This window comes from Aulonocara sp. 'chitande type north' Nkhata Bay, linkage group LG23 (genome assembly GCF_057382095.1).
Source record: "Aulonocara sp. 'chitande type north' Nkhata Bay isolate Kocher_YH1m ecotype deep benthic linkage group LG23, A_spYH_male_GT1.1, whole genome shotgun sequence".
Taxonomy (NCBI): domain Eukaryota; kingdom Metazoa; phylum Chordata; class Actinopteri; order Cichliformes; family Cichlidae; genus Aulonocara; species Aulonocara sp. 'chitande type north' Nkhata Bay.
This window is the reverse complement of record NC_141365.1, coordinates 31,291,951-31,312,400: the sequence shown is the minus strand read 5'-3', so window position 1 is coordinate 31,312,400 and position 20,450 is coordinate 31,291,951. Positions and strand designations below refer to the sequence as shown.

General features: G+C 41.9%; 1 protein-coding gene across 2 annotated transcripts in view; it reads right to left on the bottom strand.

The window, feature by feature from the left end:
- ncam2a (neural cell adhesion molecule 2a) overlaps positions 1–20,450 on the bottom strand; it is a 447,190-nt gene that overhangs the window by 56,378 nt on the left and 370,362 nt on the right. For both annotated transcript variants that reach the window (XM_086284341.1, XM_086284343.1), the window contains exons 9-11: positions 7,168–7,318; positions 5,343–5,530; positions 4,395–4,491 (exon numbers count right to left, since the gene is read on the bottom strand). In XM_086284341.1, the coding sequence (XP_086140467.1) occupies positions 4,395–4,491; positions 5,343–5,530; positions 7,168–7,318 (436 nt within the window). The remainder of the gene's footprint in view (positions 1–4,394; positions 4,492–5,342; positions 5,531–7,167; positions 7,319–20,450) is intronic.

The following is a 20,450-nucleotide window of genomic DNA, read 5'->3' as shown; positions in this document are numbered from 1 at the left end:
ACTGGGTGGAGTTGTGGGAGAAGTCTGCAGTGTAGATGGTGAAGAGGAACGGAGCCAGAACCGTTCCCTGTGGGGCCCCCGTACTGCAGACGACCCTGTCCGACACACGGCCCTGAGTTTTCACATACTGTGGTTGGTTGGCGAGGTAGTCCAAAGTCCAGGTAGTGAGGTGATGGTCCACTCCAGAGTTCTCCAGCTTGTCCTTCAGGACCGAGGGAAGAATAGCGTTGAAGGCACTGGAGAAATCAAAGAACATGATTCTCACAGTGCTTCCAGCTGTCTCCAGGTGAGCGAGGGAACAATGTAGGAGGTGAATGACGGCATCATTCGCTCCAATGCCAAGCTGGTAGGCAAACTGAAGTGGGTCCAGTGATGAGCTCACCAGGTGCCGAAGCTGAGCCAGGACCAGCCGCTCCAGGGTCTTCATCAGGTGGGATGTCAGAGCCACCGGCCTATAGCTGTTGAGGTCCTCGGGGCGTGAAGTCTTTGGCACTGGTACAACACGGGAGGTTTTCCAGAGCTGTGGGACTCTCCCCAGCCTCAGGCTCAGGTTGAAGATGCGCTCCATCACCCCACACAGTTGGTCCGCGCAGGACCTGACGACCCTTGAGCTGATGCCATCTGGGCCCACCGCCTTCTCGGCATTAATCCTCCTCAGTTCCCTCCTAACCTGGGTGGTTGAGAGAGACAGGCTGGAGCCTTGTGTTGAGTGTGTATTGGATGCTGTTATTGGGGGTGGGGAGGAGTGAGCAGGGTGAGTAGAGGAGGTGTGAAGCAGTGTTGCCAATTTAGCGACTTTGTCGCTATATTTAGCGAGTTTTCAGACCCCCTTAGCGACTTTTTTTCTAAAAAGCGACTAGCGACAAATCTGGCGACTTTTTCTGGTATTACTGGAGACTTATTTATGACGACTTTTTGACGTGAAAACACGTATCGCTCTTACTCTCAACAGGCAGCGGTGCTGCCTGGGGCACCTCATCCGTGTCAAAGCACTCCCAGGCGGAGGATAGTCCTCCCCCAGCTGCTATCAGGGCGAAGCCGCTGCTCCCGCACTGACTGTAACGCAGTCAGTTCTTTTACTGTTATGCTGTTTTGTGGATCACAAGGTTTAAAACTACTTATAAACACACACTCTCACACACAAAGTAACTCCACCAGAGTGCCAATTTCCGGTCACTTTTGCCGGTCCAGGTCCGGATAAAGGAGCAGGGTTGGAATTGTGACATTAAAAAACAATAATTGCTAAAAGAAATTTAATTTGTAGTTCTAAATAAATTCTAACTGCATTTAGGACGTTTTTTACTCACTTTATGTCTCTTCCACGATGTTATTTCTCTCTCCAACAACGTAGGTTACAATTACATTAGCATGACCAATTATGCAAATTAGGCGATGACGTCATTTGGCGGCTTCTAGCGACTTTTAGGACAACCAATAGCGATTTTCCTTACTGAGGAGTTGGCAACACTGGTGTGAAGTGTCTGAGGTGTCAGAGTTCTGATGTTTGTGGCCCGAGATGGTTCTGAGGCCTCTCCAGACTTCGCCAACGTTTTTTTGCTGAAACTGGTTCTCCATCTTCTGCCTGTAGCTGTCCTTCCCATTCCTTATCAGTCCCCTCAGCTCTCTCTGCACCCTTTTCAACTCCTCTTTGTCTTTGGATTTGAAGGCCCTCCTCTTCTGCTTGAGAACAGCTTTAATTTTTGGGGTAATCCAAGGTTTCTTGTTGGAGAAACACCACACAGTCCTGGTAGGTACGGTGTTATCCACACAGAAATTAATATAGTCAGTAATGCATGTAGTAAGGCTGTTGATGTCCTCTCCGTGGTCGTCACAGATCACCTCCCACACAGTCGACTCAAAACAATCCTTAAGCGCCTCCTCGCTCTCCTCCGACCATCTCTGTACTGTGCGGGTGGCTGGTGGCTCCCTGCGCACTAAGGGCTCATACACAGGGACAAGGTGCACCAGGTTGCGGTCAGATCTGCCCAGAGGAGGGAGAGGTGATGAACTGTATGCCTCTTCTGCATTGGCATACAGTAAGTCCAGTGTTCTATTGTCTCTGGTTGGGCATGTCACATACTGGGTGAAGGTGGGAAGCGTGGAGTCCAGTGAGACATGATTAAAGTCCCCTGATATTATGAGAGGGGCTCTCGGAGATTGTGTTTGCAGTCTGCTGACCACTGAGTGGAGAGAGTCACAGGCTGCATCCACGTTGGCTGAGGGGGGGGGCATACGCTACGAATGTGCCCAGCCACATTATTAATGAAGGAAAGAAAAAAACTATAAAGCATTTAAAATGTTTATACATTATGCAGGCAATACATCCCATTGTTGGTGGGATATTTCAGTCTAGAACAAAGAGCCAGAAAGACTGACTGTTTGACTGACTCAGATTTCCACTCCCATCAGCTGATAAGAAGCAAGCACCAGCTCATGGCACCGCTGATACCCTTATACACATCCTACTACCCAAGCTACTGAATTTGCTCCTAGCTTTTCAAGCAGCTTTGCAACCCACCTCCACAAAAGCTCATTGTTTTCATGCTGTGTGTGAATGATCAGCCATTCATGTCATTCATACCAGCTCTGACCTGTGCTGCAATGTAGTGGGGGAGGGAATTCTTGTGTTGGAGGGTGCACACTGCCAAACAGCAGATACTGCAGAAGGATAAAAAAAAAAGAAGTCTTCTAGCGTGAGTAATTTGACTAATGTAACAAAACAAATGGGAGGACCTCAGAGTACAGAGGCAATTGTCTTAATATTTATGGACCTAACTCTGACATTTACACAGCAATAACCAACTACACTGAATGTATTTTTGATCAAAGATAAATGGCACAGTGCCACCGTAATAAAACTAAAGACAGACATTGTAAAAGATTATTTTTCTATATTTGGTAAGCTTTCAAGGGTTATTTAGGAGAGATGTAATAATTCAGCTTATACAACGCCTGAGAGGAGCCTGTGTACTTTAATTTTAGGTGAAAAGATAGGACATTAAAAACATAACATTTCTATTCATGCAGATTAAAAGTGCAGGAGCTGTGTTAGTCTTTTCTTTTAGCTGGAACAGACAGGAACAGAATCTATTCTGCGCAGGATGAGGATAGATATATTAAGAAATGGCCACAATGTCAGGTTTCTGTAAGTAATTTCTATTGTACATCATTTCTTTGCTAGTTTTCCCTCCTTTGTGTCACCCATGTTTAGTGTGCAACACCTTAGCCTTCCTTGATTCCTAGTTTGTTTAATTGCTTGAGTTCTGCTTTTTTTTTTTTAAATCCAGTACCATATTTTTTTATCTGTTTATATAGACACTGTGTTTTGCCTGCGTGCCGCTCCACCTGTCTCCCTGTGCATGACCACTACCTCATTGTGGGTTAAATATTTGGATTATTGGACTATAAATCCGTTCTCCTGCTGTTGCCTCCAAGATTGTTCTAGAACTGGGTGGCAATAAGCAGTGTCCATCTTTGTTCTCCTTGATATTAAGCTCACTGCAATAAATGCTTCTGCGTAAGACCTCTGAATATATTTCCTGCACAAATAAACCTTGACTCTAAAAACTTCCTGACATCACTGCCATATTAAACCTAGCCGACTCTAGACTCTAGCAATTTAATAGACAGCAACTTATTTTATTTTCAGGTAAGTTGCCACATCACTTGACTGCATCACTTGTCCTTGGATATGTTTTTGATGTGACTCAAGGTGTTTTGGTTGTATTAGTGATTCTCACTTAAAACATCAAGGCAAAATTCAGAACAGTTTGACTCACTACAAACACACTTCCACCCTCAGATTCTTCTATCAGTTTATGATCGAGCTATGAAGACAGTGTATTCTACATAAGGTACGTCTCAAATATCCGTTAAGAACACAAACATGTTCACAGTGTGTTTTCTTGCGTGTGCCTGAGTGTGTGTTGTGCTGAATTGTAAGAGTCACAAACTCTTCTAAAACCTACTGTTTCCTGCAAGACGACATTTTTGGTCAGCTTTTTGCTCACTACTTTTTTCTTCCTTAGCTAGAGCAATTCAATCTGCACTAAAGATAATTAGACTGCACTATTGTGTATTAGCCCTCGCTACCGTAAATTAGGGAGTACTTCAGTTAAATTGCGAGGGGTATGGTAAATCAGCCAGCACTATTTGAGATTAGGCGAGGCTGAATAGGGGTTGGGAGTTGTAGTGGAATTTATCTTCCTGAGAATTGCAAATAAGGCTATTACCATTAGTAGAGAGGTAGAGGGTTACAAAGTAGTTGAATGGCTGGAGTTACTGGGAGAGCGGTTATTGAAAAGCTGCAGGGTCCCTGAGACGTCCACATGTTCTGGTCTTGAAATTGAGTTGCTAGCCTCATTAGCGCATTAGTGGCAGTTCTGCAGACTCACCTGCCTGGGCCAAAATGAACTCCTGGTATCGAACTCCAATGTTGTTTCTGGCCGTGCAGTTGTAGCGGCCAAAGTCTCTGTCGGACATAGGAGTCACCTGGACGCAGATAAACAATACAGTCGATCACAATTCATATTAAAACTAAAGATTTCACTTGGACTTTTCTGCTTTCGCTCCAACTGTGCTCGATATATAACTGTGCTTTATATACTAAACATGCACTGAATAATATGTGTTTTTGGTGTTCATAGGACTGATTTGAAACAGAATTATACTGATATGCTTTGGCATGACCTTAAAAACACCTTCCAGTGGGGCTGATTTGAGACAATTCTGCAAAAACGAGAGGATCAAAATCTTCCACAGCCTTATGAAAGACTTGAATGCTTCATTGCCGTTCTTGCTGACAAGATAACCAGTTAATAGGTTTGGGGGGTGATTACTTTTTCACACAGGTCCATGTAGATTTGGATAACAACTTTTTCTGTAATAAATGAAATCATCATTTAAAACTGAGTATGGGTGTCTAGTTTTCATGACTTCTTCAGTTAAAAGCATCCTTTATGACAAACTATTCACAATGACCACCACTGGGGTTTCGCTTACTTCCATTAAACTGGGATGCCAATAGAAACATCAAAATCTGAATTTTGTCAAATTTTTGAAAACTATATCAGTGTGAGTAAGTCTTCATAAAGAGCCATCAGAATTTATTTTCTTTTTAAACTCATTAAACTACAGGTCTGTCTTTCACTGTTGTTTTTATTGTTTATTTAATTGTTTTTTTCCCTCAAAGAAGAAAATTCAATTCATTACAAAAAACTCCATTTCTTTTGCACCTCTGTTTGATAAACCACACTGACAGAGTCATTATTAAACTTTCAAATACATTTTTTGTCTCGTGACCCTAAACCTAACCTGGCTGCCACCGGAGGACTTGAACTCACCTCCAGCACAGACTTGCCCTCGGCGCTGTGCACCCTCATGTTGGCGGTTCCCTCTGTGGAGATAGTGAAGCGCTCTCGCCTCCACAGCATGGTGGCAGGTGGGTTGGACATCACGTCGCAGCTGATGTTCACCGGATTTCCCTCCCATGAATAATAAACGGTGTGGTTGGTCAGGAACTTTGGTATATCTAAACAAAACAGAGTAACGTCACTTCTTGCACCCACCTCGTTTACATGGAAAAGGAGCTTTTTTTTTAAAAACTAAAACAAGACCTGAATTGCTAAAAGAGTAATTGCTGGTGTGTCTGGAATTTGTGGCAGCCAATTAAACACTCAAATCAAAGGTGGAGCTGTGCTGGATGATCAAAGATGTAAATAAATAAATAAATAACTTGCTGAGGCTTCACCTTAAAGAGAAGACAGGGGGGAAAGCATTTAATTGCTGCTTCCTCAACTCCTTCGGCAGTGTAAAAAAAGAAAAACTTAATTGAAGCTACCTCACGCTATGGGTGGGGGTCTCCATTGCGATCGTGCCCCCCAAGAATAGGAATAAAGCATGCAAACAGAAGCTCATTGGCGCCGGCAAATAGAAAGGGCAGTAATGGACGACTGCGGCGGCGAGCTGTTGTGCGGATTTCTTTCGGCCCGGTCGGCCCCGCTCAGTCGGAGAGGCATTATGGTTGTTTTATGCTCGCTTGCAGGATTCCATTAAAGAGATTGATGCCTGGCTCTCTGTCACAGCCGAGGACGTGTTATCCCCCTGCAGCCTGCAGTGACTTAGTAAATGAGTTCATTAGTTCGGTGGCAACGGCTGGCTCAGCCCCTCCACACTCAGACTCACAGCCTGTGTCTCTGTGCAGAGCGCGGGCGCGAGTTGTCAGCTGTGGCTCCAGCAAAACAAGTTTGCAGTGTAATGACAGCAACTTTGCTTCACGGTTAGAGAGTGGGTGCATGAATTTGGGATTGTTTTTTTGCTACAAGTTTTTCCTAAAATGTCAACTTTTCAGGAACCGTGCAAAACAAAATTTTGAGGGGAATCCATGAACTCAAAAAGTCACCTCAGTATGAAAAGGAGAAAATTGGTTTTCATGTGACAACGCAGATATGGTCTTCATTTTTCCCTCGCTGTCTCTTTGGATATATTTGTTTGCCTGGCCTAGCTCTTTGTTGTTCCTCTGAGCTTCAAGGTGGAATCAATTGCTACCCAAAGAAAAAGGAAAAAAAAAAACTCCACTGAGCCTCGCTACTAATGAACCTAATCATTCTGAGGCCAAAATGGAGATCTTTGCTTCAGAGCTCATTAAGCAGGGGAGAGCCCACCCCAAATAACCCCAAACAACCAGCACTGAGGAATGGATGCACTCGTTGGGAAGTAGCAGAGCTGTCAGCAGGAGAAAAAAAGAAAGGCGATGCATGATATCCTCTCACTAATTAACCCTTCTGGAGGCAATGTGCGTGGTGGGTGACTTGTTTACAATGATATAATGCATTTCAGAGAGGGAAAAAAAGATGAAATAGCCAGACTACAAAAAGAATTATTAGAACTGAGCGTGAGTGAACTTTTGAACTCTGCTTAAATGTGTTTATGTGTCCCATTTCCACAGCAAGGACCGCAAAGAGCCGATAGAAAGGCAGAAAGGAGAAGCTTGTAAGAGGCTGTAACAGGTGACCAGGGCTCTGCAAAAACAACACTCCTCTGCATTTTACCCACAGGCAATGTTAGGCAACTTGTTGTTTGAATATCTCCAGTTCTTGGAAGCCTGCTGTGGAGTGCATGTGCACTCTAACAAAAAGTGCGTGCATGGCGTTTAATGGGCGCGCTTACATTCAATGTCCAGGAACATGCTCTTCTGATGACCTCCGATCCTGCTGAGCGCCTCGCAGTCAAATCGACCCAAGTCGGAGAGCCTCACGCCGCTGATGGTCAGCACCGACTTGCCGTGACGCCCACGAACTTCAAACCTCCCATCCTGGCTCTGAGGACACAAACACAACAATAATTTTAAACTCAAATCCAAATGTAACAGACAGCTTAAATGGCAGAAGTTTCAAGTAGTAAAGACAGCATATGTACTAGTAATCCCAATAAGCCTATAGCTTAAGCTTCAAACTGTTCTAAATGCTTCATTTCAGACAGTTTTCTTTCTACTCTTGGATCTGTACAATGTCATAAAGTAGGATATCTTTTTATGTGGTCATTTCAGACACACACGTCTGGCTGAGATCACAGAAATCATAACATGCTGATCAAACCTTCTGTTTGGGAGTGACGACGTGTCAAAAGAGAGTTCAGTTCAAGCAAAACAGAGAATGGAAATAAAACCAAACGCCCCAAAGGAAAAATACAGCAGGTCGTCTTTTCACTCTCTGACTTTTTCCCAAACAAGACACGGATTGCCTACTTGGTCTCTTCTTACTGACAACAATAAAACCTGTACTGGAGACACACACTGGGTCTCAAGTTATTGGACGTTAACTGGAAAACTGCCACCGCTTCAATATACTACCCACTATACTACAAGTTAATCCTTGTCTTAAATATGTACAAGGTCCTCAATATGCTATACTCATTGTCCAGAAATATTGAATTTTATTCAACATAGTAAAACTTGAAAAAAAAATGTAAAAAAGTAAAATAAACTGTAGAAACACCTTTCAACTGTTATGAGTATCGAGACTGCATAGTTTGTCCACCAGAGGGCACTCTGGACAACTTTTCTGATGGAAACATGTTTGAAAGGCTGTAAACCAGGGGTGTCCAACTCCAGTCTTCGAGAGCTGCTGTCCTGCAGCTTTTGGATGCCTTCCTACTGCAACACAGCTGAATCAAATGATTGGATTACCTCTTCAAGTTTGGCAAAGGCCTGATAACAAGCCATTCAATTGATTCAGGTGTGTCGGAACAAGAATGTCTCTAGACTTGGGTGAACAAATAATGGCAAACAAGTACACAAATTAAATACACATAGCAAGTGTTAGGGAAATGTTATTTATGTTTCATGTATCTGGAAGAAGAAAATATCCTTGAGTATCACAATATTGGAATTTAAATCAGCAAATATAAGTACCGGTATTGAAAAACCTAGTCAGAATTTACTCAACTGTCTACCACAATAGCATAATTTAAAGTTAAATGTACTTCATTTTATGATAAAGTTTATAATAAATAAACTCAGAAAAAATATAAATATAAAATATAATTACAAATGGTCAATTAAGACTATTTGCACACATCTCTTAAATGATCGAGAGAACACATTTTTTTTGTTTTGACCCATACATCACACGGTTACATGAAAGCTGTTTATATCAACATCTGAACAACATCAAGTCCACCTCCAAAGCTGCATGGCGACCTGTTGCTCGCTACACCAAATCACACACCAATAGGAAACAAACATGGATATGAAACCAATATCAAATATTAACCACCTCACTACTATCAGTGTTGGGGAGTAACGGAATACATGTACCGCCGTTACGTATTTAAAATACAAAATATGAGTAACTGTATTCCGTTACAGTTACCGTTTAAAAAGGTGGTATTCAGAATACAGTTACTTTGTTGAAATAAATGGATTACACTGCGGTACTTTCCTGTTTCATTTTGTCGCGGGTCAGGACTGTTTGGGTTTTGTTTGACAGCTACGTTCTGTTGTTCCAGGCGGCAGCGTTACGGTTGCCATGGTTACAGGGCGACGCTCTCTCTCTCTGCGACTGTGTGTTTCCTGGGTGAGAGAGCGCCTTTTCGTTGTTGTTGTGCTAAGCTAACAGGCAGAATGCTACAAGCATAGCTCTAAAGAATGTAGCATCATGGGCAGTGTAGTCCGTGTTGCAGGGAGAATGGACTGCCATACACGTTATGGGTCTGTGAGCGCGAGGAGCGAGAAAAAGGGGAGTGGAAAGGTACGAGTTGTCATCGAGGAAAAACGGGAGCTGGAAGCATGTAAATATAATAATAACCACTGCAGCCAAGAAGAGAGCCTGACGAGCCCAGTTGTAAGTAAGCTATTAGGACTCGACTGTACACCGTGTTCGTGTTTTCCTCCGAAAACAATAAGTTCCGTTGGAGCAGCCTTTCAACGCTTCTCTCTGTCTCTCGCAAGAAAAGTTGACCCACACAACAAAGTAAAGCTATTTTTCGGCTACAAGCCGACAGGGACCCCGCCGTATTAGTCAGAGGTCCCTTTACTACAGTTCGGAGTCGCGGACCTTCAGTAATAGTAATAAATCACACAGCAATAGTACATTCACGTTGTTGTAAAAAGCATGATAATATATTAAGTAATCCAAAGTATTCAGAATACGTTACTGTCATTGAGTAACGTAACGGAATACGTTACAGAATACATTTTGGGGCATGTATTCTGTATTCTGTAATGGAATACATTTTAAAAGTAACCTTCCCAACACTGACTACTATACACTGTTGGGATCATTAAAGATGAATAATGATATGAGTCTATGAGTCTATAAGACTGGCTCTTTTCTATATTTAGAAAAATACAGCATAGATTCAGAATTTAAACAAGAATGGATAAACTATATATCACAATATGTGGTAAACAAGTATACCTTAATATTAATTAGTTAAAATAAAAATGAAAACTTACATCAATTATAGTCATCGGCACTAATTTAGTGGTTTGAATTAGTTTGAGGCAGCACATAAAAAATAAACAGAAGTGAGCATATGAAAAAAATATAAATGCAAACAAGAATTCAAGCCTAATAAAATCAACTTTTTAAAAATCCCATAAGTATTTATTTGCTGACCAGACTTAAAAGAAAACAGTATTATGCCGTTAAAATACAGAAGATGCTTCAGAATATCAGTTAGTTTTAACAAACAGCCTTGATAAAGAAAATATTCGCAAAGAGGCAAAATATGTGCCGCTTTCTGAGGGATTTGTTGGTTGCAAAAAGAACCCAGATCTCTTTGTTTCACTCTGATGATCTTAGAGAAGATTTTAACAATGCTGTTCAGACTGTTGCGAGGCTGTGAACCCAGCTGATAGAAGAAAAACTCAAAAGAGTCAACGCTGCAGTGTCATCAGAAAATGTAATCAAGACTCTGTTCTCCTGAGTGCTTCTGCATCCTTCAGTGTATGTAATAAAAAAGTAAGCAGTACTAGATGTATCCTTGCATACACAGAGAGCCTGTGGACAATCCTACGGGGTCAGAGAGACGGTCATTTGCTTCCTGCTGTAATGGTTTTAGATGTTGTTCTTTAATGTTTTATTGTTTTTATTGGCTCGCTCTAATCTGGCCAGGGGGAAAAAGTTGAAAATTAGCCATTCTGCCAGCACTTGTAGCTTTACAGTAACGCTGAATAATGTGCATTTTTAAAATACAATTTAAAACATATACAGTCTTTCCTAGCGAGTTGAAACTCAGGTGATGGAATAAAGCCAGAAATGAAGGTCAGCTTCTAGCTGTGAGCTCTGTTTGAAACTTCCAGACAGAACGGGGATGCTAAATCTGGAGAAGATAATAGGTCCAACCGTGAATATGATACTATTTTTCATTCATGGTTATGTAAAACTGGAGAAATGACAAAGCAGAATCCAGGAAGGCTTTGGGTCTGTCGCCAACTAATTTAGAGAAAGTTGTTGGTCCAACTTTGTTCTTGCCACCGAGTGGCGACCCCTTGATCCATTTTGACACCTCCCTTTGCAGGCAATCGTCACTTGTCACAAAGAGTCAGGGTTAATGCAATAAACTGTCGATTTATTACAAGGTCATTACATCTGTATGAAGACAGATGGTATCAATTTGAAGCAACGGGTCAATTACGGCAGACGAGGCTATCATTCCAGTAATCGACATTCCCCCGTAATGAGAAAAAACACCTCAGGAGCATCCCCGCTGCAGACATGATACGGCCATAAGCCTTCAGACTGTTGCCATCAGATAACCTCCGTGACCCCAGAGAAACTACTTTTCAGTGATGCTGCCTATGGATGCAGAGTTGACACAATAGAGACCCGCAGCAGAGGATTTGAAGGTCACAGACAATAGGCAGAAGAACCGTTTCAAACATTGTTACCTTCCATCTCCGTTTCGGCTGATTTCGAAGATAATTTATCTCCTGTTGACACAGAGAAAGACTCTATATCTTTGTGTTATGTGAAATGATATATCATCGCAACGTTAACACTTGCACAGGAAACACAAGTTTGATTCATTATTGCTACTTCATGTCATGAAGTTTGCTGACATTTATTTGCACATAAGGTATCGCCATGAATAGGAAACACAGCTTTAGTTGAGCTCTTATTATTCATAGAGGCTTGGTGTGCTGGAGGGTATTTTTAATGCAAGTACCCGCCACACCACATATGACACATTATGATAGCGATCTCTCCCAGCCTCTTGAAGCCTCCGTGCACAAAAAAGACACAGCAGCAGCAGATTATGATTGAGCTATCACTGCTAAGTAACACTGAAATGGCACACTGAAATAGACTCACATAATCACCAGTGCTATGGGTTGTGTAGCTGCTTGTAGCAAGACAACAAAGGGATCATGATCAGGGACATGTCTGAGGGGTGAAAGATTGGTCAACAAATGCACTGACACATTTAAGGAAGCTTGGGATTGAGGTGAATGTTAACCAACCCAAAGTCATGATACCACTCCAAACTTTCATGCATCATTGCCAACTAATTAGTCAATTAATAGTAAAAACTAGAAGAGATGGTTTTTGGCTCCAGGCTTGATTTAAAACGGGGTTCCAGTTAGTAATGAAGATGTGTTACTAATAAAGGAATTATTAGAATTTGTGAAAAAAAGGAGCGGGAAATCTGAGGCTGAAAGTCAAATTGAGTTTCTATTAAATCTGTTTAGTAGATGTTTATGCCACAGGGCTTTGCAGGCTTTTGTAGCGATAACTGGAGGATAAAAAAATAATAATCCTGTGGCCATACAGAACTATGACGTTCTGTGTTTTGACAGTTTGTGTTTTCAGTTAGTTATCTTCAGGTACTTAGCCACAGCTCAGTTGACACAAATTAAGGCTATATATGCAACACATTTTGATATTGACCGACATAATCTTACTTACTTGCAGCAGCACAACAGAGCGATGACATAGAGGATTGTGATCAGGGACACATTTAAGGGGAAGTTTTAAAATGTCTGGCTAAAAAAATAGAACACTATTAGCTTAACTACAGCAGTTTAATTTCTGATTATTCCGTTTATACATTTAAGTCCACAAGATTTTGTACAATTACACTTTTACAAACAAGAGTTTTACAAACAAGCTTATGATGTTCCCCCCTCTGGACACACAGCGAGGATGTCAGGAGCAGTGTTGGGTAAGTTACTTTAAATTAGTAACTTAGTTACATTACTAGTTACTTCTATCAAAAGTAACTCAGTTACTTCAAGTTACTCGTTACTTTCAGAGTAACTAGTTACTAGGGAAAGTAACTTTGGTTTTACTCAGAATTCTCTTGTTAATGTGTTGCTTCCATAACTGGATACCCAGCCAGACTGCCAGTCTTCTAGCTTGCTTACTTGCCACAAGTGCACTGTGCCACCTACCAATAGAAAGGAAAAAATAATGTGCACATTTCCACGAGAGAAATCCCACACCTGATTCTATCCTAGCCTGCTTTTTACATCCAACACAAAAACTGCAGTCGTGGTGCTTTCGATTGTACTCAGAACTCGGAAATTCTGCCGTCTGAATAGGAAGATGTAGGTAACACCAGACTGCAGATGAGCTGCATACAGAGCTGGACTGGGACAAAAAAAATCGTCCCGGGCATTTTGACTAGAGACCGGCCCACCATTATAGGAAAAATCATAAAGCCTTTGAATGAAAATAAACACTGTTGTGACAGTGATGTACACTGTTCTGATGGTATATATGTATCAATCTATCCATTGTTTGTTGCAAGACTCAGATAATTAATTTTTTTTAAAGTGAGACATTTTAAATGAGAATAAGAAAGTATTTCCTTGTGCCCCCCTTTCCCTTTTAATTCCCTACATGGACCCCTGGCAACACTGCTAGACCTGCCCCTGCACAGTTACCAGCTGTCAGCTACTTAGGAAGCACGCAGTACGAAAAAGTCAGCATAACGAAAATAAACTCCACCTAAACTTGGTTCATATCTGACCCAGATGGACTGCAGGTTATAACTTCTTACCTGAAGTTCAGTTCACCTGACACTCTCGGAGCAGCGGCCGCTTCGGGTCTCTCCTCCTGCCTCCCTTTTCCTTCATCCACCTGCTGGCCTCCACCACTTGCTAATGTTATTGAATCTGTGGAAGCTCCGCGATAGCCACCACACGAAGTAACGATTAACGCATTCCCGGTTTTGGCATAATAACTAGTTACCGTGCTCGTTACCACAATAATAACAACGTAGTTACTGTAACGCGTTACTTAATAACGCGTTAGTCCCAACACTGGTCAGGAGTCACTGCAGCCACTGCTGTTTTTATTCCACCTACTGGCAACCATGTGAACCTCACCAGTCTTATTTTTCTAACAGTACATGTCTTCAGCATTACCAGTGAATAACTGTGGAACAACCTTTGACGATTACTAATACTTTAATACTTTGAACTCCTTTGTAGACAATGACTGCCTAAAGTCTATAACTCATGGACATCCCAATGCGATGGTGTACAAAACTGACAAATAGACAAAACTTTTTAAAAAAGTGTTATTATCAAAAAACACAGGGATCTGAATGCATATCACACATATATGTAAAAAGCACACTTCAAGTTCATATGTAATGCTAAAGTAATTTCTAGGAGAAGGTGAGCCGTAGCCCCAGGCTATATCTACAGTAAATGACAGCTGAGCGTAGTCAGAATTTTTCTAATGGGACACAATAATATTTGACAACTTCTGTGATGAGGTGGCCCGCCATTTCTACTTACAGCACTTTTTCAAATGAGAAAAAAATATACTTTTTCGCCCTGCACACATAGCCCTAAATTGCATTACTGTTTCATCATGTGATTTTTTTGGCAAAATTATTTGTACAGCCCCCTGGATGGTCACATAAGAAATAATAAGCCTAAACATAATACTTCCACATATAGCTTTAGTTTAACCCTTGTGTGGTGTTCGTATTTTTGTTACTCAGCCAGTGTTCATGGGTCTGGTGGACCCGCTAGAGTTTTGGCTTTCCAAATTAACACTATCAAATAATTTTATGTTAAATTACTCAACAGATGTTTACTTCATCCCAATTACAAGACATATGAACAGCAAACATGGTTAATTTTTTCCCTTTACCTTTGTTAGATCACATTTATGAATTAATGTGCTTCTCGTTTTTCTTTTATATAAAATGTTATAAATAAATCAGTTATAATCAAGTGGAGTGAGTGGAAAGACACAACACATTTACACGTGAAAAAATAATTAATTGTTTAATTTTTCTTTTGAAAAAAACTGAACACGGGTCTCACAGACCCGAACACCATACAAGGGTTAACATAGCACACAAACCCAAGGCTCATGGGTGAGTTTGAGTTTGAGCCTTTCATCCACCAAAACCTCTTCTTCATGTGGACTTTGTTGATCTATGTGACTTACAGGTCTAGCTGCGCTTTAGTACTCCGCCTCACCACCCGTATATTACATTTGTAGCCATAGAAACTAGAAAAAGGGAGGTTTAGTTTAAATATGTTCCTTTTTTTGAGGCCATCACCCTTCTTCTGTTTTATGTCTGCATTGCTAAAATCTTGCATTTTTCTATATTCCAATCTACTTGCATGTTTGCATACTGAGTGTGTATTTGTGTGTACCTTCTGCACACCTTCATAGATTTCCCCAGTAAATCAATGCACATCCTGCCCCTTCTACTGCCCTCCTGTCACAACGCGCCCCCCCCCCCCCCCCCCCATCTCCCCACCTCAGGTAATACTCATTATGTGTCTAAGCCCCTTAAGCCTCGGCCCTGAAGCCCCCTCTTCTGAATCACACACTCTTTATGTTGTCGCTCGCAGACTGCTTGGGCATTATCCTGTTTAGAATGGCTTATCTTTGCTCTTATCATCGCAATACTATCAACCAATGAGGTGAAGCGGCGTTTAAAGGCTTGGATCTGGTCTCTTTGTGCTGCCACTGCAGACTTTGCTTGTTTGCCTCGCCAGCTGAGGTCAATGGGATTGAGAGTGTGTGTGTTGAATAGGAATGCTGAGGGGGAAGGAGAGGAAATCTTCGAGGAGAGAGCTTCTGAGTCAGGAAATTACTTGCTAACACCGCCGCCTCCCCGCAATCCATCCACCCGCCCCCCCATCTCTGCCAACTGACAGGGTCTGTGTCTAGAGACGAACTCAGCCCCCAAAGCACAGCCTGTTTGATATGCAGCTCAGTCGGACGGCGAGGCGAGCGGCCAGAAGCAAACACAGCAGCGACATGCACGCCCATGAACTGCACATACGTGTTGCTGCAACGGCACACTCACTGCAGGTACTCTGCGCACACGAGCAGCAAACAACATAAAGACATATATTATAAGTAAAAAGAAAGAAGGGAGTTTAAAAGGATGGGGGAGATGACTAACGAACAAACGGGTAGGCATGAGCAGGCATAAAAGGGGCAGACACATATGAAATCCTGTCTATAACTGATCCATAATTTCACAATAAAAACCAGGCATGTCATGTGCCACATCAAAACACATGAAGCTATATCTGAAATGCAATCTCTCAAATGGAATTCTGGAGCGTGTTCCAGTGTTATTTCAGTCCAATTGTTGGAGAGTTTTCAGATATTAAAAATGTCAGCTGTAAATGTCAGCGAGGCTGGAAACACAGCTAGTCTAATTCTGGCAAGTGCAGCTAATTCTAACAGTTGGGTGCTGGGGCTGAACATGGGGGTCTTCATATTTGCACAACTATAATGATTACTGCATCACCTCAACCTCAAGACAACAACAAAATGACATTTAATAATGGCTTCTTGGTTGAAGGAAATGGAGGCCAACGAGGGGTTTCACATGGGATGCGACAGGAAATGATTTGCTAGACACTGCTATTATCTATTTTTGGGTGTTGCAGTGACTGAGGGCCTGTACTGTCAGGCAAGAGACTTCAGGCTTAACCCTGATGTCTTACTGGCCAACAGTGGTTCATTTCTTTCTGAGTACAGTGCCTCTGTAACTTGAGAGACTGGAGAAGTTATCTTTGAGATAACATGTTAACTGACTGATCAATTGTCTTTGAAAATAGCTTCAAAATTCCTTGAAGAGAGTAAGAGGCTTTTTAGTTTTTAGAGACCAAAACCTTTTGGCTTTCTCTGACAAGCGTCAGTGAGGGAAAATGTCTCAGAAAGGGTGGAACGTTTGTGCTTGATGCCACCAATTTCAGAGCAACTCCATTGTTATTTAGGGCCTATTACAGCAATACGGATTTGAGACACAGACTCATTGGCACTAAGGCCTTCTGCCTGTTGACCCTGCAAGATTTGAAAGAAGGGCTGCTGAAGGAATTCTACCGTATTGCTAAAAAGTCTTGAGTCACCCTTTATTTCTTCATATTTTGCTTGGAAAAATCGGAAAGAGGTGCATGGATTTATTGAAACATTGGGAAAAATATATGGAAATACAGTGTATGAGGCAAAAACAGAGTTTGTACAAGTCTACAATCTTAAAAGTCAATATTTGGTGTGACTGGCTTTATTCTTTAACACAGCCTAGACTCTTTAAAGTTGAAATGTATTCATCACACATTGCTTTGAAACTGACACACGCTTACAGATGTTCCAGAAATCAGTTGCTAAGGTAACCTACCAATATAATTACTACAAGGTCATATGTTAATCAACAGTACTCATTATTCTCACTGGTAGTTTCTTCAGCCTCTCACTCGGGAGTTGAGAAAATTTATGTCAAGTGCAACCTACTTTCTACAGTATCGGGTCACCATATTGCTTCCAGTGTGTACGCAGCTTTAGAAAAGCTTTCTTGTCATTTCTTCAGGAAAGTAGTCTTCAGGAATAGTTCTCCAGGCTTCTTGAAGGACATTCAAAGCTCTTCTTTGGATGTTTCTGCCTTTTGTTCTGTTCTCTTTCAAGATGATCCCACACTGCTTCACTAATGTTGAGGTTGAGGATCTGGGGAGGCCAATCCATGACTGACAGTGTTCTACTGTCTGTTCTTCCATCCGGGTATGTTTTTACAGCATTGGCGGTGTGTTTGGGATCATTGTCATGCTGAAAAGTAAAGCTGTTTTCCAGACACTTTCTAGATGGCATTGTATGGTGGATTATGGTGGATTCTCAGCTTATAATTCCATCAATTTTGACAAGATTTCCAACACCACTGGCTGAAACGGAGGCCTAAACCATGACTGTGCCTGGGACTTTGTTTTTCTTCCATATATCTGTTTTTTTAAGGACACACTGCAAACCATGCTATGTTTTTGGCTAGTAGCTCTTTGGAAATCAAGTTTTTAGTATTTTCCATTGTATGACAGGCTGACCATAACGAAGATACAATTTAATTTTTTTTTATCTTGTCTATTATGTGCAGGCATAAGACTGGTTCAATCCATGAGCTAAGTGCCTGTGTGTGTTTGAATGATTCGTAGGCCGGTGTTAAGTGGCTTAACCCCAAAAAGTTTTTTTCCAGGTATAAGAAGTGGACTAAAAACGCCTGAAAAAGCAGCAAATGTCTAAATCTTTGAAAGGCCATCGAAAAGCCTAAGAGAACTAGTGCTCAAGACCCCCTAAAAGAAAGAAAGAAAAAACACTCAAAAAACCCACCAAAAAACAAGAATGTATGGCTCCTTCGAAGCAAAATATAATGAAATGGGCGGTCGTTCAAGACTTTAGCGCAGAACTATACTTTTATCGGGGCGATCGTGGCTCAAGAGTTGGGAGTTCGCCCTGTAATCGGAAGGTTGCCGGTTCGAGCCCCGGCTTGGACAGTCTCGGTCGTTGTGTCCTTGGGCAAGACACTTCACCTGTTGCCTACTGGTGGTGGTCAGAGGGCCCGGTGGCGCCAGTGTCCGGCAGCCTCGCCTCTGTCAGTGCGCCCCAGGGTGGCTGTGGCTACAATGTAGCTGCCGTCACCAGTGTGTGAATGTGTGTGTGAATGGGTGGATGACTGGATATGTAAAGCGCTTTGGGGTCCTTAGGGACTAGTAAAGCGCTATATAAATACAGGCCATTTATACTTTTTTTATTTTCTTCAAAGATTGCTGAAAGAATAAGGCTATATCTGTCGTATACATCCATAAAGTTAATAAAATGTGCCCAGAGATGACTACTGTTGGGACAATCACATTGAACTAAAAATAACATTGAACTGAAGTGAGTATAAACAATGAGCATAGTTTGAAGAGTGAAGTCGCTCAGGAAGTGCTTTAAACCTGCATTCTTTCTAAAGACAAGCCAGAGGTGACTCTTCTGGTTCCAGGAAAGGCATGCAACGGTACAAAAACTGCTACTTCCCTCTCTTGTTTTATGCCCTCCATAAAAAATTTCTTCAAGGCTTTATGTTATCAGTCAATAGTTTCAAGTAATTTTTAACCAAGCAATATGTTTACTTTGTAAATGACAATTGCATGTAAAAATACTTTTGAAAAACTAGTTGTTACTGTATGAGTGCCATGCATTCTCTTGCAAAAGAGCAAGATAGCAAAAAAGAGTCCACCCATCCATTTTCTTCCACTTATCCAATTTGGGGTTACAGTAGGGCTGGAACTACTCCCAGGTGTCACAGGGTAAGAGCAGTGGATACCCTAGATAGGTCACCAATTTGTTGCAGGGCTAACACAAAGAAACAGACAAGCATTCACAAACCTACGCCCGATTTAGAATATCTTTGGACTCAGACACGGGCCCCACACAGAAAGGCCCCGGCCAGCTGGTGGATTCAAACTCAGGAATGGCTTGTTCTGGGGCAGTGGTGCTAACCACCACACCACTAGGCGAGGTCAAAGTGGCATTTATTACATGCTAACACACATGGATTTGGAATACATACAGCTCTAATTGCAGTGTGGTGTACTAACTGCCCCCTCAATGATTGGGGGTAGTGAGTTACTTTGGTAAGCCTGTCAAACTAGACAGCTTTTCTTTTTCTTCAGCAACTGTGTTACTTTCAGTCTTTGTTACACGTGCCTCATTATGTGGTTTGCACTTCTTGTGAGAGAACTGCAGCTTTATACCTGTCTGCTTTCTTTTTTTAAATTTCAAAAACCTGGGTTTACTTGCCAGGTTATTAATCACAATGGTGTGACCGCTTCACTGCAGTCTTTCGGCACAGAGAAGTCAGGAAACAATTGGTTGGAGTCTTCTTATTTCAAGGTTTAGCTGTGAAATCAACAGTTGAATCACAGCAAATATGTCAATCTTTTCAGAAGTCATCTACACAAAAGCACGGAGTTAATGACACTTGCTCTCTAGCCTTGGATATTCTGAATGACTACAACAGCAGACAGTAACTTTGATCAGAAGCAAAACAATACCCGAGGTGTCACAGAATGCTCTGCCTCGATTCATAATTAAATTCCAGGAACTGCATCCCATTATGCACTCATACCCTGGGTCAGGGTGTTAGCCTGACAAAGAATGAAAAGGACGGAAGCAACACTATGTAGTACGTAACATTACATGTAGGACTTTCCGAAGCTTAACAACTCTAAACGGGAGACACGTGTGTGGCGGCTGGATATGCAGATTGGAGAGCAAATTGAGAGAGGAACATCCTGCTTTAAACCTAAATGACTGCTGCCATCCATCACGCCTCGCACTGCACGACTCATGTTTGTCTTTGCGTATGTTTAGGTGTGTTGGTTTGCACTGCGCATTTCCATAATTGCATTTGCTGTGGGAAGAGAAGCACTTACTCTCATTTTCGGCTGTGATTTATCAACCCGAGCGATTCGAGCCAATGCACACACTCATTTATCTCTGCGATGACCTTTTTCCCCAGCAAAAGGAACGGCTGCCATCTTTGTTTTTTTGGGGTTTTTTTCTTCCTCTTTTTTAAGCTGCTTCTTACCCCTTGCCATGGAAGCGAGTATGGTTTTGACATTGATGGCATGCCATTCAGGAATAATTACTATTTCAAGAAAAGGCTTCTTTCAGTTTGTCACTTGTGTGGCTGTTATTATGGAG